The sequence below is a fragment of the Nicotiana sylvestris genome, chromosome 5 (genome assembly GCF_000393655.2).
Source record: "Nicotiana sylvestris chromosome 5, ASM39365v2, whole genome shotgun sequence".
Taxonomy (NCBI): Eukaryota; Viridiplantae; Streptophyta; class Magnoliopsida; order Solanales; family Solanaceae; genus Nicotiana; species Nicotiana sylvestris.
Window position 1 is genome coordinate 140691444 of NC_091061.1, and position 17850 is coordinate 140709293.

General features: G+C 36.9%; 1 protein-coding gene across 1 annotated transcript; it reads left to right on the plus strand.

Moving 5' to 3' along the window:
- The first annotated feature begins 1243 nt into the window (after positions 1-1243).
- Positions 1244-1699, plus strand: LOC104214493 (auxin-responsive protein SAUR68-like). Its single transcript, XM_009764163.1, has one exon. The coding sequence runs from the start codon at positions 1244-1246 to the stop codon at positions 1697-1699; it is 456 nt and encodes a 151-aa protein (XP_009762465.1).
- The last annotated feature ends 16151 nt before the right edge of the window (positions 1700-17850 follow it).

Sequence of the window (17850 nt, forward strand, 5' to 3'; positions counted from 1 at the left end):
TATTTCAACGTGTAAAGGTTTTCAAAATATTTTGTTAATCCTGGAACTGAAGTTTACAGTGATGTTTTATGCTTGTACAATAATCTGCCATTGACAGTAAGCAAGTAAGCATTTTATGAAGGAATGGACTACTCATTAAAAAGAAGTAGAACTTCTGCTACTCATAAATTTACATCAGACATATTTCCTACAAAGGTTATTGTGGTTCTGAACTATACAATGAACTCACAATCTCCTCTTTCTCATCTCTAGTCTTATTTCCTTACAAAATTTCAATGGCTGAAGAATTTACGTCACAGTCCTACTCATGATCTCCTCAAGCGGGAAGTGAGATCAATGAACACATCCTCTTTGATAGATATTGTGAGACCGCCCATTAGATGATCAAATCCAAACTCTTCTTCAGCTTGAGCTAACAAGTCATGGAATAAAGGTCGGCTCAGGTATGATATTGGCACGACGAATCGTTTCTTCTGGCTCTCTCCTACATATACTGCACAGTGTCCTTTTGGAACACCTCCGCATGTTGTAGATCTCCTTAGGATTCGATTAGCCTGAATAAATGGACTCAATTTGATACCCATTGTCTCAAGGAGTATTTGGTAACTCTAATTGGTAAAGGAAAACAAAGAACAAGAATTTGAGAAATGTATAGAAAATGGAAGTTTTTTTTTGTAATCTGGATACTTGTGTTTAGCTCAAACTTTTTTTATTTGAGTATATATAAGTTAATGGCAAGTTTTATAACCAACTGGTGATAGACAACAACACATGAAGTTTCACATGGTTTTGCTTACTCTATTATTTTCAAAATATTTAGTCCATCAATTTGCTGAAGAAAAACACTAGGCCCTACTGCTTCTCAGATTAGGAACAAAAGACACCCTTAAAATAAAAGCCACAAGAATGGATGAAGTTGATGATTTAGTATCACATGATAGTGCTGATATCATTACTAATAGGCCCCGGTTGTCGATCAAAGTAAAAAAAGAAACTTAGCTTCATCCACAAATTTAAGGCCCCATATCAACATAACCAACAGGCATCAACATATGGCTTTGCCTTTGGTTGTTAGTATCAAACTTCAGCTCCAACTCAAAGCCTGTTTAAAACCTCTTGTTATATAACCCACTTTTCTATGGACCTTTTTCATCATCAAGTAAATCATTATCTATTCAGCCATCAAAAGTTTCTAAATTTCTAGTTTACTTTCTTTCTTCCTAACTATCAAAAAAAAAAAAAAATGGAAAGAAAGACAATGCCCAGTTCTAAGAAGCTCATCAAAATGGCAAGGAAATGGCAAAAGTTCGCGATCAAGCAGAGGAAGAGGATTTCACTTCCAAGAAATGGTAGTGATGCAGACAATTGTAGTACATCTTCGTCCTCTATCGCTGAGAAAGGCCATTTTGTAGTCTATACAATTGATCAAAGGCATTTCGTCATTCCCATGGCCTACCTTGAAAATGAGGTCATAAGGCAACTCTTGAGCATGTCTGAAGAAGAGTTTGGACTACCAAGTGGCGGTCCTATTACATTACCCTGTGATTCAGCGTTCATGGACAACATCATGTCACTGATCAAGAAAGGTATAACTGCTGGAGATCTTCATAAAGCATTGTTCCTCTCAATTCCTTCATGTTGTTGTTCAACTTCTTCTTTTCACCAAGAAAGTGAAAATCAAGAGATTCTCGTTTATTGAGACATGAAATGGTCATATTTTGTAAATGATAGCTCAAAACAGATTGTATAGCACATGAAAAATAGGCAACTGAAAGTTGTATTATTACAGATGGAATAGAGCTTCATTCTCATCTTGTAGTCAGAGGGGAAGCCAGAATTTCAATTCTTTGGGTTCTGTATTCTAGAACAATGATTTCTATTGGGTTCTAAATTTAATATGTATACATATATAATAATTTCTTAACACAAATATACTATTTGAGCAAAAGCTATTTGGTTAGTCCGAACCCATAAATCGGCTTCTCCCTCTGCCCCTGCTTGGAGTAGCAATATTATTTTATTACAGGCAATCAACTATTGTCTATCGAAACTTAAAGATGTAAGAATTAAAACAGCGCAAGTTTAAATGACATGGAAAATTAATCGTAACGAGTTTAAATGAAGTGAAATCATTAACTGTTCCTTTTCGACACTTCCTTGACAGTTAAATTTCATACTTGATCAATATAGGTTGAAAGGAAGCTGCAAATTACAGAAACCATTTAGAAAGTAATAACAAAGCTTAGCGGTTATTCCTACGTCATCCTAATTGCCGCCACTTTGAGTATTGTTTCTGGTAATAGGTCATTCATATCCAGATGTAAAAATAGATCTTACAAGTTTTCCTCGGGCCATAACACCAGAGATCAGGTCTTAAGAGATGGTGACATGCTCACAAATATGTCAAGATATTTGCATTTGTAATTTCAAATAAGTAAGATCAACGAACACATCCTCTTTGCAAGGTATTGTGAGACCGCCCATTGGGTGATTAAATCCAAACTATTCTTCAGCTTGAGCTAACAAGTCTTGGAATAAAGGCTGGCTCAGGTATGATATTGGCACGATGAATCTCTTCTTCTGGCTCTCTCCTACATATACTGCACAATGTCCTTTTGGAACGCTTCCTGTTGTTGAAGACGTCCTTAGGATTCGACTAGCCTGAATAAATGGATTCACTTTGATACCCATTGTCTCAAGGAATAGGATGTAACTTGTAAATGATGAAGGAAAATAAAGAATAAGAACTTTGAGAATTGCACAAAAATGAATGTTTTTTGAATATCAGGATACTTGTGTTTTGCTCAAATGTTGTGTGTCTGATTATTTATAAGTTTATGACAAGTTTCATATCCAAATGTCTAGTGGTTAAGAGAAATTCGTGGCTACTAGTGAAGGACACTAGAACATGCAATATATTCAGGCCATAAGTTTCACTAGGCCCTACTGCTTCTTATGATTTGGAACAGAAAAAGACACCCTTAGGACACCGTCTTCTAACTCTTTGAGAAGCACTTAGAAGAAAATGCCATATTTGTGGTATGGCAACAAAATTCTCATAATCCGATTAAATAAACTTGTATACTATTTTCATCCATTAAATAAGAAAGAACCATTATATGACTCATTCTTTTTAGTCCACAATTCATTAGATCCCATATTCAACGGCAGCACATGATTCTGCCGTCTTGCCTACCTAACTCAGGTTGACAACTTTAGCTACAATTCAAATTCATTCTCTAGCCTCAACTATAAATGAACTGATTCCATAAGCCATTTTGATCATCAAGCAAATAGCAATTACTCAAACCTTTTGAAAAGTAACCAACCTTTTTTTTCTTTCCTATTTTCCAAAGAAATCAATATGGTCAGTTCTAAGAAACTAATAAAAATGGCAAGGAGATGGCAGAAGTTTGTAGCCAATTAGCAAAGGAAGAGAATTTCTTTTCCAAGATCAAGTTACAATGATGCAGAAAGTTGTAACACATCATCTTCTAAAATTAACAAAGGGAATTTTGTGGTTTTTACAACTGATCAGAAGCGATTTGTGTTCCTTTGGCTTATCTTCAACATGAGGTAATCAGACAAATGTTGCATATGTCTGAAGAAGAGTTTGGACTTCCGAGTGATAGATCTATCACTTTATACCATGTGAGGCCTTATTCATGAACTACATCATATCACTCGTCAGAAGAGGTATAACTGTAGATCTTCAGAATGCTTTGTTTGTATCACTCGCTTCCAGTCGATGCTCATCAGCTTCATACCTTCAAGAACCAAGTGTACAAAATGTTAACATCTAATTGTTCATGAAAACTCCATATTCTTATCCAAACTATTTTATTTTTTAGAAATTGGAAAATCTGATTGCATATCCATTGCTCTCTAGTAGTCTTGCACCTAGAATATATCGCCTGTGGCTTTCACAATCACCGGGTAAGCTAATAAGCTCAATTCAAAGAACGTAATGTCAAAAACTTCATTAAATCTGTCACGACCTGAACTCGGGGAGCGCGACTGGCGCTCAACTGAGTGAACTTGGTCGAGCAAGCCTATTAAATTTCCTTCTATCCAAATTCATCCATGAGTAAAGAGAAAATATATCTCATTAATTAAACACTGAGGGGATTTCATTAATAACCCCAATTTCCATTTCCATTATTTACTTCACTTTTAAGCCTCAAAATTCATACATTTTCATAGCGGACATGGAGCAAGTGATTCAAATACATCATGACAATTTGAATTTTCCAACACCAATACGCAACCCACACTATGTCTAAGGAGCCTCTAACAGATACAACAGAGAACTATGATAGTGCCGGCAACAAGGCCCCGGCTATACCTCAAACACAATACATGAGGAAAAAAAAGATACATGACCCCGAAATGAAGTGGGGCTCACCAAGTCAGCTTGAAGGAGAGTGTACCTCTATCATTGATCAATACCGCCTACTGTGGAACCACCTACATCTATTAAAGATGCAGTGCCCCGACAAAAGGGACGTTAGTACCGTCGAATAGCACTAGTATGTATGACTAAATGTCCTCTTTCAAAATAGAATGCCAATATAAGAAAGGGACAACCATGTAAACAACAAGCAACAATCAGTGATATCAAAGGTCACATTAAAACATAACAATTTTCAAAATACAAAAATAATGCGGTGAATATGATAATCGAAATACGAAGATAATAGTATTTTTGGTTAGAAGATCTTTAGCACAGATTCATCACAATTCACAATACCACTATTTACAATACCATTGTTCATAATACCATTGTTCACAATATACACATCATGACCAACCTCACAATACCACCGTGAATTTAGCACGAAGTTCGATCACAACCCGATCGGCTAGGTCGTCTTATTTGAAGACATCAACCACAATTAAATCTTAAGCACAATCACAATCTTTGTGCAAATATACTACCGTGAATCTAGCACGGAGTTCGATCACGATCCGATCGACTAGGCCTTCTTATTTGAAGACATCAACCACAATCACAATTTCAATTACAATTTCCAGCACAATCACCACAATGTGTGTGGCATGGCGTCCGATCACGACCCGATCGGTTAGGCCGTCACATGTGATGTTACATCTCGCATTTTCGTATATTAAAGTTTCATCTTCAGTTAATTGACATAGACTTAGGGATGAGATTATCTTGAGGTTAACGTATTTATTCTATTTATAACAAGCGATAAGCAAGTGTCAAGAAGGATAAAGGGTACACGAATTAAAGAAAACGAGTTTCGTTAAAGGTTGCCGATTTAGGATAAAATACGGGTCGAGCGATAATACCCGATATTTATGGACTGGTACCATAGGACCACGATAGTATGATGTATAAAGTATATTAAAAATAAGTAGTATTTTAAGTAGTTAAGATAATTTTTAATTATGCGGGTAATTGGTTAATTATCGGGTAACTGGACATTACCTAGTTAATTAATAACTTATGAGATAAGACTAACCCCCAACCCCCCCCCCCTCCCCCCAAATAACGTGGCAGCAATGCCACCTTCCAAAAGATGACTCTTAAGTCACCTTTAATTAGGTGGTAAGATACTACAACAAAAATTGAATTGATAGTAAGAAGCTATGTCTTATATACACAATCAACATAATTAGCCATCCTCATCCCCACAATCTGCCATTTTCAAAAGCTTTTAACAAAGCTTCATTTCCTATGTTAGTCATTTCCTAGCTTTTAACAAAGCTCTATCAAGAAATGTTAGTCATTCTTAATACCAAGAAACGTTAGTCATTTCCTACAAATTAGAACTTAGGAATACAAAAACATAACGTTCAATTCTTATGAAATCTTCAACAAAGTTCTGGTCTAAACACTTCATTAGCAACGCGATTTCTTGCAATCAAATTTTCCTACAAGAATATTATACGGATTTTTCCCTACTCCAGGTATGTTAAGACCATCCCTTCTCTCTTTTTTTTGGCATGATCCAAATTATACGGAAGAAACGAGCAAATGCACAACTTTCATAAATTATTCTATTCGTAGAAATGCTAGAGATGTATATATTCTTATTCTCCCATAAGTCTTATTATTCTATCGTCTGTTTATGAGTCCCAGAAAAATATGTATTTGATTAAGTTTATCCGAAAGGCATATTGGGTTTTATGGCATTCCGAGAAAATCTTATTAACGTATTTCTTTTGCATTTCATGCATTTATACATGTACATTGACCCATGAACAAATGGCGTTATATACGCGTATATATATATATGTATATATATATGTATATATATATATATATATATATATTGTATTATATGGGATAGAGGAAAAAAGTTACGACGTTATATATGCACCACCACCTAATCAGCTGGTATATATTGATGATTTTGCCTACAGTGACCGAGATGATATGATGGGATGCACTCAGAGGCTTGATGATGTTATGTACACCTATACCTATGCATGCCACGATATTTACACACATGTGCATGACACTATAAATGTTTTAGGATTTACAAACTTATTTAGATTTACAAGCAGAATTCCTTATCCATATTTCATCTATGTCTTTTATGTACTGATTTTCATGCCTTACATAATCAGTACATTATTCGTACTGACGCCCTATTTCTCGGGGCCTGCATTTCATGCCCGCAAGTGCAGGTAGGCAAGCTGATGGTCCCCCTTCTTAGGATCCTTGATCAGCGAGAGTTGACGTGCTCCACTTGATCCGAAGCTGCTTTTGATTTTGGTACGATATGCTTATATACATATATGAGTATGATATGGCTCAGTCCCGTCTTTGTACAGTTGTATTTCTATTAGAGGTCTGTAGACAATATGTCTAGTTGAATAGTATGTGGTGTCGAGCCCCCTTTTTCTCACGAAATGAGTTTATGACATTTGGAAGGACAACTCGTTCCTTTTGGAAACTGGGTTTGAATTTTGAAGAGTCATCACCTAATGATTTAGGACACCATTAGGAAGGTGTTAGGACACCAAAAGAGTTTGATTTGAATAACCAGAGATAGGGTAAGAGCTTGAATTTATTCTAAGGGGAAGGTGTTAGGCACCCCTCAGAATCCACTAGTGTGGTTCCCGGCCAGACAATTATTGTGAATTTGGTGCAATTAACATGTAGACAAATAAGGCTCAAATAAGAGGGGATTTCACATAATGGTTTGAAAGTAAACAAAGTTTGAAAGAACAAATAGAAAGGTTGATTTTTTTAAAAGAAAGAATTGAAATGCTAAAGAATAAAGGGGTGGGTGGGTCCTAGGTTTATTAAAAATATGGATCACCCCATAAAATGTCCAGTAATCACTCCTCAATGAGGGGCTACACGTGACATTATCACGTGGTCATCATATCCATATCTACCCTTCCCACCCCGTTAAGGTATTAAAGCGCGGATTGGTCTCGATTACTTATTGCATGCTATTACCCGTCCCATTCCTATCAGTCCCAGAAGCACTTAGGACTACTAATTCTAAAAGGGAGGGATGTTAGGCTTATTTGGAGTTTCAAAGGTAAAAATTCTAAAGCGACATACAAAACACATATGCATGTTTTGGGGAAACATATAAACAAATAGAGGCTCACGTATACCTCCTCAAAACACATAAAATAGCATGGCACGTACTGTTTAGGTCGGATTTAAAAACATTAAAGACGAGGGAGATGAGATTGTTGAGGCAGTTTTAGTTTATTGCATAACTCAGATAAGAAGTCTGAATCAGACCTGCCTGCTGGTTGTAATAATTAACAAAAGCAGATTCAGTTTCAATTATTGCTCTAAGGATTGCCTAAGTGTTTAGACGGGGTCCTATAGGTATGATATCTACTGAATTCAGAAGGTAATGAGACAGTAAAACTTGGAATGAATTATTTGAAATCCTATATGCATACTTGTTAAACTAGCTAAGTGAGGGACTCAGATTATTAAAAGAGATGCAGAATGCACAAAATTAAATAAATTGGTTGCAGTTTCTGCAGGTGATAGCATCTACCATTACTGATTTTATAGCTAACATCGAGTGCAGCGAATCAGATTCATTTAGAAACTTCTATAGGCATGCTTTCTATGCATTGCTGATTTTAAAGCCTTATAGACGTAGTGTGGAAATGCAGAAAACCTTGTAGACATGGTATCTATATGTAGAAGCCTTATAGACATGGTATCTATATGTAGTTGAATATGCAGAATTAGAACATTCTATAGGCATGATTTCTATATGGAGTTGAATTAAAACAACCCTATAGGCATGATTTCCATATGTAGTTGAGTATGCAGAAATTAAAACATTCCTATAGGCATGGTTACTATATGTAGTTGAGTATGCAGAAATTAAAACATTCCTATAGGCGTGGTTTCTATATGTTGTTGAATATGCAGAATTAGAACAGTCCTATAGGCATGATTTATACCCTTTGCATGCATAGTCACCCACCCTTTTTCACTAGCCAGCCCCAAGTATTTATTACAACTTATTACAAACCAGAATAAATTACATCAGAAAGAAACAAATACAAAGAAAGTACAACCGGAGGAGGCCTGATTCTTGACTTCCTCTCTGAGTTACAAGATAAACCAACTCAAAGACCATTGATCCAAAGCCTTTCTCCAATTTGAGTGTGTCAGAGTTCCCTAAGAGCCTCAATGGGACTCCGGGTAGTGCTCACACCCAAATTGTATTACCAGAATAGGGACAAGTGCAGTGTGGAAGGGCCAACCCTCAAGTGTCCAAGTTCAGAGGGAGCTCAGAGGGTCCCAAGGCAAGGCTCACAAGAGGGGGCAGAACTTAAATCTAAGAGAGAGTGCAAGTGAAGAAACAGAGTTCTGAGGGAATAAAGGAGAGGAAAAGAGGTGTCGGGAAACATACATAAACAAGTTGATAATTTCATACAAAAGGGATTCAGGGGTTGGGAACTTGCAGAGAGCCTATGTACTTAGGCATTAGTTAATTCTGGGCATGCACAACAATAAGAAGTGTTGTTATGCTTACAAAATCAACCAGAATACACAACACATAATGATAACACAGAGGTTATGATGCCAGGGGAATTAAGTTTCAGTCATAGATAGTAATGCTCAATACTGTCGTACCTTAAACAAGCCATCAATATCAAACATATTGGGGTAGGGATTTAGGACACATAATAGATTCAAAACAGGTAGAAGGAGATTACAACATGCTAAAATAAGTACTGAATTGATCACAAGCAGTAGGCAGACAAGAAGGCAAAAGTATTAAGTAAACATATTGTTGTTGATGCTGAAATATTAATCAGAACATACCAGTTTAGAGAAGCAAAATATAGTAAAAGCAGGTAGCAGGACTTTGAAGATAGGCCACAATACAAGTAGTAAAGCAAGAGAATGTTTTTGAATGCAAGTGATTTCAGAACTAAGTGTGTTCGTGTATGTCTATATTAATGAAAGAGCAGGGTATTTATAGTGTGAAAACAGGCAGAAAAATAAGGCAAGAAAATAATTATGGAACTGCGTACCAATTAAAATCAATCAATATAAGAGCTTCCTTTAATTAATAAGTTAAAATTAAACGGTAACATGTAAATACTAAATAAGGAAAGCAATCACATAAGGCTGAATATGACCAATAAGGAAGTAACTTCAGCACAATATAAGTACACAATAGGTAATAGAGACTAGGTTCATCAGATTTTAATCAAGGAAAGGTCTGTAATAATCAAATACCAATGTAATCAAGGTAAGGGAATTAATCAAATTGAGTAGAAAAGATATGGATCGAAAGTTTAAAGGAAAGTGTTCAAATTGGTCCAAGAAACAGAGAAATCAGTAAAACAAGGAAAGAATCAATCAGAATTAAACAAGGAGGTTTGAAATCAGTCCACAATTGAAGGTCATTTCAGAGGGAAATTCAACATATAAAGAGTGCATAAACATTAGGCATGCAAGGCTGAATCTATGACAAAGAGAAGTGTCACGCAATCAAAAAATCAGTAAGTAGTGGACTACCAAAACATGGTAGTCACATAGGCGAATTTCAGTAACTCAGTAATAGAGAAAAGAGAGAGTATCAAATAGCATGCAAAAGGGGTCAAGTAAAAGACCTTATAGAATCATATAAAGAAACAAAAGATTTTGAAATACAATCGAGCAACAGGTGAAGCAACTTCAGAAACTTGAATAGGTTCAAAGGAATTAGGGTTTTGAAACCCATCGAATTCAGAGTATGACGAACAAGTAAATCACATAGCAAATAGTCTCAAGACTCGAATGAACACCAAATTTTAGGGTTTTCACCATCACTCGAGTATAGATATGAAAAACAAGTAAATCAGGCAAAACTATCAACAGAATAAAATCAGAAAACTCAAGAAGGAACTAAGACTTTTAAGCATGCACACTCCAGTAGAAGAAAAACATAAAGAAATACAGTAGAACATGCTAAAGATCAGAAAAAGCTTCTAAATAACTTAACCAAACCCTAAATCGAAAAAGATAAAGGTTCTGAAGGTAAATTTTTGAAAGAAACTTTGAGAAAACATTTAGAAGTTTAGAGTAAACACAGATCTACAACGGATCTAAAAGAATCGGAAGAACCTCGAAGGTTAGGGTTTCAGAAGAACCCAGATGGTGAGAAAGGCTTGGAAAGTCATTGATCTAAGCAAGAGAAGTCAAGATCAGGCTCGAATAGCCATGGCTGGCCGGAGCAAGGTCGGAGACAGCCATAGAACTGAAATCAACCCAGGTCTGGACCAAAACTTCTTCAAGGCCTAGCCTTGAAAACATGATAATCAGGCAGGTAGAAGTCATAGGAGGTAGATACAGGCCTTTAATGGCTTTGGAAGCCATTGATTCAGATGATTTTAGGGTGGTGGTTGAAGGTGGCGGCCAAGGTTTGAGAGGGAGTTTGAGAGAGAATTGGGAGATAAGGGGGGTTCGAAGGCGGTTGCAGATGAGAAATGACTAGGGTTTGGGGGTAATGGGGAATTAAAAAGGAAAGGTTAAATGGTGGCCGTTGATCAAATGATCAACGGCCTGGATTGAATGGGGATCCGGGCGGGTTGTTTAAAAAGGGTCGTGGGTCTGGTAGATTAGGATTTGGGTCAGGGTAATTGGGCCTTAGGTTGGGTTTAATTAGGGTGCCAAATCTTGACTAAATTGAAATGAAAATGGGCTAACATTTAAATAGCCACTTTTCCCTTATTTACTTTATAAAAAATAGTAAAAATAATTTCTGGAAATAAATTAAAAGTACTAAAATGATTAAAAGTACATAATTATTAAATTAAAAATATTGGCCCTAATTTTTATGGACATAAACGTAATTAAATCTAAATGGGGCTAATATTTCAATTATATGTAATTTAGCTTTAAAAAATACTAAATAAATTTGTAAAAATATGCAAAAATTATATTAACTATATTTTAGTATAAATATGCGAATTAAATAAATGAATCACCAAAAATAATAATTTTGGAATAATTATTGTGTTTTTCTTGGTAAAAATAGGCAATAAATTGATTTAAAATTATCTAAAAATTAAGGAAAAATCATAAAATGTTTGAATATGCTTACATATGCATATATATGCTATTGTGAAGGTATTTTGCATATGAAAAAAATATACAAGGAAAAATTGGGTATCAACATGTGGCCTTGCCGACTTCTAGTTTTGAGGTATATAGTTGTCTATAGTAGCCTTATCGGCTCGCCCTACGTATGTTGCACGTATACGTACATATGCCTTTTGGGCAGGTTTCTTTCATGTATATTATTTTCATAATTCAGCAGATGTTAGTCAGGTTTATATCTTAGATGCATGCTTAGGGATGTTTGACAGGTAGGACTCAGACACCCATCGCGGCCCATCGGTTTGGGTCGCGACAAAAGTGGTATCAGAGCAGTTTTGTCCTAGGGTTGTCTACATACCGTGTCTAGTAGAGTCTTGTTTATGGGTGTGTTGTGCACCACACTTATGACAGGAGGCTACTAGATATTTAGGATGGTTACTTTTCTTTCTAATCCAGATTGTGCGATAGAACTGAGCCATAAGTATCCACTCCTAATCTTTACCTTATTTATGTTATCCACTCCTAATATTTACCTTATTTATGTTTTTAGTAATGCCTGTTATACTAGACAACAGCCGCAAGCTGCTAGCATGGGTCAGAAGGCTACGAAAGTGTTAGAAATATATATAATTTACACTATGGAGTCAGACCCATCGGAGATCATGGGTTCTATTAAGGAGGATCAATCTGAGGATCCATATGAGTCATCCGTTCAAGCTGTTTCGACCACCCCGACAACAGATGGGGTGAGAGGAGTTTCGACCTCACCAAGGCCCTTAGTTTCATTATCACAGCCCGTTGATTAGGGTATAAGGGGAGTAGTGCATGGAATGGCACAGCCGGGTTTCCCTCAGGCTCAAAACTATGTTAGGGTATTCGCGGACACCAACTCTTATGAGGTTCCAGATAGTCCACAGTCTTGGGAATCCGCCAATCAAGGTTCATCTGTGTATGTTATGGGATACTTAGAGGAAGAGGATAGTAGTCAGGCCAATAGGAGGAAGGTAACTGATAATGATATGAAGATTCCTCTTCGAAGAGTGTCTGATCGAGGTTCTCATATAGGACGAGGCAAGGACCCTCTACTGTAGACCTCCTCCAGGTGTTAGCTTTTGATTGGTGAGTTCCACCTCTTCTTGGAGTACTACCAAGCCAGGATTCTGAATGTGTTAGGTTGTTTTATGAGGATGTAGGCAGCCCTATCCTAACTTGTATATATTATGGTTATGTTTTTTTTAAAAAGGTTCTGTAGACAGTATCCTGTATATAGTTTTGGGTATGACATGCCTACGGCCCTGTCGGCCCTTATGTATCCATATAAACCTCCTTTTTTGGATGAGTTCTGCGAGTTAAGTCCTAATGTTGTTAAGTATATATATAGAGGTACCCGTAATGGCCCGTGATAAGTTTGATAATAAATAAGGATAAGGTACGTGGCGCTTGGTTGGGTAGAATTGATGTTATAATGTGTATGCATTGGTTGGCTTCTTGTTATGCTAATGTTGATTAAAGAACAAAGGTGGTTCGATTCTAATTTCCAAGAAAGCCTGTTTTTGGAGTAGGAAGGTAATACGACATCGCTGAGAGGTAGATTTATTTCCTGTCATAAGGCAAGAAGGATGATCATAAAAGGTTATGATTATCACTTAGTTCGGGTAAAGACTGTGAAAGTAGAGTCACCAACCGTTCAATCTATCCCTATGGTTAATTAATTTCCCGATGTTTTTTTCATAAGTTTCTAGGTCTTCCGCCAGAGCAAAGAATTAAGTTTGCTATTAACCTACTACCAGCTACTCAACCAATATCTATTCCTCCTTATAGAATGGCCCCCGCAGAGCTGAAAGAGTTGAAGGAACGACTAAAGGACTTACATGAAAAAGGCTTTATCAGACCTAATACATCACCGTGGGGAGCACCGGTTTTATTTGTGAGGAAGAAAGATGGTTACTTACGGATATGTATTGATTATAGACAGTCGAATAAGGTGACGATCAAGAATAAGTACCCCCTCTCGAGGATCGATGATTTATTTGATCAGTTGCAAGGTGACAAGTGTTTTCCAAAATAGACTTGAGGTTCGGGTACCATCGGGTAAGGGTTAAGGAGAATTATATCCCGAAGATAGCATTCAGGACAAGATATGAGAACTCTGAGTTTCATGTTATGTCGTTCGGTTTGACCAATGCCCCAGCAATATTCATGAATTTGATGAACCGTGTGTTCAGGCCCTTTTTTGATATGTTCGTAATTGTATTTATCGACGAGATATTGGTGCATTCTCGTTCAGAGGTGGAGCATGTAGATCATTTACGTATTGTGCTCTGAGTCCTAAAAAAGGGAAGTTATATGCAAAATTTTCTAAATGTGAATTCAGGTTGAACTCTGTAGCTTTCCTTGGGCATATCATTTCGGGTGAAGGCATCGGGGTGGATACATAAAAGATTGAGGTAGTAAAGACTTGACCTAGACCGCTGACACCGACGGAGGTTCGTAGCTTCTCCATTTGGCAGGTTATTACAGGAAACTTGTAATGGAATTCTCTTCTCTTTTAGCACCTTTGACCAAAGTGATATGTGGTGTCTCGCTTGATGTTCCAGAATAACATAAGGAAATCTATGGTGCAAGTAAGTTGAAGGAAGGTTGCAAATAAGTGTAAATAGATATGTGTAGGTCGCAAGCTAAAGTATGGTAAAGAGACAAGGTTTTAGGAAAACACAAGGAAGGATAAGAAAAGATGAGTGAAAAGGTGACGAGAATGGATAAGTCCTTGGGGTTAAGCTAATAAGAGAGCTGATGGTTTCTCTAAGTTATAGAAGGCTCAGTATAGCCTGAGTGAACTCAAAGGAGTCTATGACTAGTAACATTTTGAATAGATGAAATACTGCCCTGGTAGTGACATAACGGTGAAATTGTGATAGATAAAGGATGAAGTTTGGGCCTTCGAAGAGGGGAATTTCATGAATTTTAAAAGATTAGAATACCCATGTAAGTTAACTCAGAAGGGAGCTAAGTTTCAATGGACCGATGCTTGCGAACGGAGTTTCCAGGCATTGAAGGACAGATTAACTTCAGCACTGGTTCTAATGCTTCCAGAAGGGACCTATGGTTATGTTATCTATTATGACGCTTCGGGCGTTGGATTGGGTTGTGTGCTGATGCAGCATGGTAAGGTTGTAGCTTATGCTTCTAGACAACTAAGAAAGCACGAGAAGAATTAACCGAACCACTATTTAGAGTTAGCCGCAGTGATTCATGCACTAAAGATGTGGAGACACTACTTTTAGGGCATTCATGTGGATATCTATACGGATCATAAAATCCTCCAGTATATCTTCAAGCAAAAGGAATTAAATTTACGTCAAAGGAGATGGTTGGAGCTACTTAAGACTATGACGTTGATATTTTATACCATATGGGGAAGGCGAACGTAGTAGCCGATGCCCTCAGCCGTAGATCTATGGGTAACCTTTCATATTTACAGCCAGAACACAAGTGAATAACCCATGAGAATCATCAGCTAGCTAGTCTTGGAGTTCAGTTACTAGAATTAGGTGATATTTGAATTATTATTCAGGATACGTCAACATCCTCTTTAGTAACTGAAGTAAAGGAACGCCATTATGAGGATCATGTGTTAGTTCATTATAGGCATACCACCACTCAGAAGGAGAAGCCACCATTTGAAATTACAGTATATGGGGTCCTTAAATATCGAGGACGATTATGCATCCCTAATGTTGCAGGGCTGTGTCGGCAAGTTATGGGAGAAACTCACTATTCTCATTATTCTATCCATCTAGGAGCGACAAAGATGTATCATAATATCAGGGAAGTATATTGATGGGATGGAATGAAAAAGGATATAGGGTTAAGATTGAACATTAAAAACCCGGTAGATTATTGCAGGCTATGGAGATCCCGACTTGGAAATGGGAAGTAATCAATATGGATTTCATCGTAGGCTTACCTCATACCCATCGTAAATTCGATTCGATATGGGTGATTGTTGATAGGCTTACAAAGTCAGCCCATTTTCTGCCCTTTAAGAGTACATATTCCGCAGAGGATTATCAAGGCTTTATATTAAGGAGATAGTACGACTGCATGGCGTCCCTGTATCTATTATCTCGGATAGAGGAGCTCAATTTGCAGCTAACTTCTGAAGGTCCTTCCAAAAAGGATTGGGGACTCAGGTAAGTCTTAGTACGACATTCCATCCCCAGACAGACGAACATGTTGAGCGTGCTATTAAAACACTTGAGGATATGTTACGAGCTTGTGTGATAGACTTTAAGGGTAGCTGGGATGATCATCTGCCGCTTATTGAGTTTGCACATAATAATAGCTACCATTCCAGTATTCAAGTGGCTCCATACGAAGCTCCTTATGGACGGAAGTGTAGATCTCCTATAGGGTAGTTTAGTAGGACCAGAATTAGTACCGTACGTAATCAAGAAAATCAAGCTTATACAGGAAAGGCTATTAGCATTTCAAAGTCGTTAGAAGTCTTATGTGGGTAATCGATGGCGAGACTTGGAGCTTCAAGTTGAAGACTGGGTATTCCTAAAGGTATCACCGATGAAAGGTGTCATGAGGTTCGGAAATAAAGGAAAACTTAGCACTCAGTACATTGGACCATATAAGATCATATGCAAGGTAGGCCAGGTAGCACATGAGTTAAACTTGCCTTCGGACTTAGAGTCTGTACATCCATTTTTTCATATGTCTATGCTTCATAAATGTATCAGAGATTCTTCCAGAATCGTGTCAGTTGACGACGTTCACGTCACATAGCAGCTATCGTATGAAGAAACTCCCATTGTTATACTAGACAGACAGGTTTGGAGATTGAGAACTAAAGACGTAGCTTCGATGAAAGTACTTTGGAGAAACAACAATCTGGAAGAAATGACTTGGGAGGCCGAAGAAGACATGAAGTCTAGATATCCCTACTTATTTCCTCCTCCAGAGAAAGGTTGGACTGAGACATCATAACCTTAAGGTACGTATATGGATTCTTGTGTCAGTTATTGTCATTGATCGTGTGAGGTCATTGTCATTATTAATGATTGTGGTCCTATGTGACGTAGAATTATTGAGTTTCTATAGAAAGAATTGGTAGTAGTATTGTTACAAAGGCGACTCTGCCAGGATTATATAGATACCGGAGAGCTAAACATTCGAGGACGAATGTTTCTAAGGGAGGGGGGGGGGAGGATGTTACATCTTGTGTTTTTGTACGTTAAAGTTTCGTCTTTAGTTAATCGATGTAGAGGGATGAAATTATCTTGAGATTAACGTATTTATGCTATTTATAACAAGCGATAAGTAAGTTTCAAGAAGGATAAAGGGTACACAAATTAAAGAAAATGCGTTTTGTTGAAGGTTGCCGATTTAGGATAAAATACGGGTCAAGCGATAATACCCGATATTAATAGACTAGTACCACACAAGGTACCATAGGACCACGATAGTATGATGTATAAAGTACATTAAAAATAAGTAGTATTTTAAGTAATTGAGATAATTCTTAATTATGCGGATAATTTGTTAATTATCGAGTAACAGGACATTACCTAGTTAATTAATAACTTATGAGATAAGACTAACCCCCCCCCCCAAATAACATGGTAGAAATGCCACCTTCCAAAAGATGACTCTTAAGTCACTTTTAATTAGGTGGCAAGATACTACAACAAAAAGTGAATTGATAGTAAGAAGCTATGTCTTATATACACAATCAAGATAATTAGCCATCCTCATCCCCACAATCTGCCATTTTCAAAAGCTTTTAACAAAGCTTCATTTCCTATGTTAGTCATTTCCTAGCTTTTAACAAAGCTTTATCGAGAAATTTTAGCCACTCTTAACACCAAGAAACGTTAGTCATTTACTACAAATTAGAACTTAGGAATACAAAAACAGAACGTGCAATTCTTATGAAATCTTCAACAAAGTTCTGGTCTAAACACTTCATTAGCAACGAGATCTCTTGCAATCAAATTCTCCTACAAGAATATTATACGGATTTTTCCCTACTCCAGGTATGTTAAGGCCATCCCTTCTTTCTTTTTTTGGCATGATCCAAATTATGCGAAAGGAACGAGAAAATGCACAACTTCCATAAAGTACTCTATTCATAGAAATGTTAGAGATGTGTATATTCTTATTCTCCCATAAGTCTTATTATTCTATTGTCTGTTCATGGGTTCTAGAAAAATATGTATTTGATTAAGTTTATCTGAAAGGCATATTGAGTTTTATGGCATTCTGAGAAAATCTTATTAACGTAT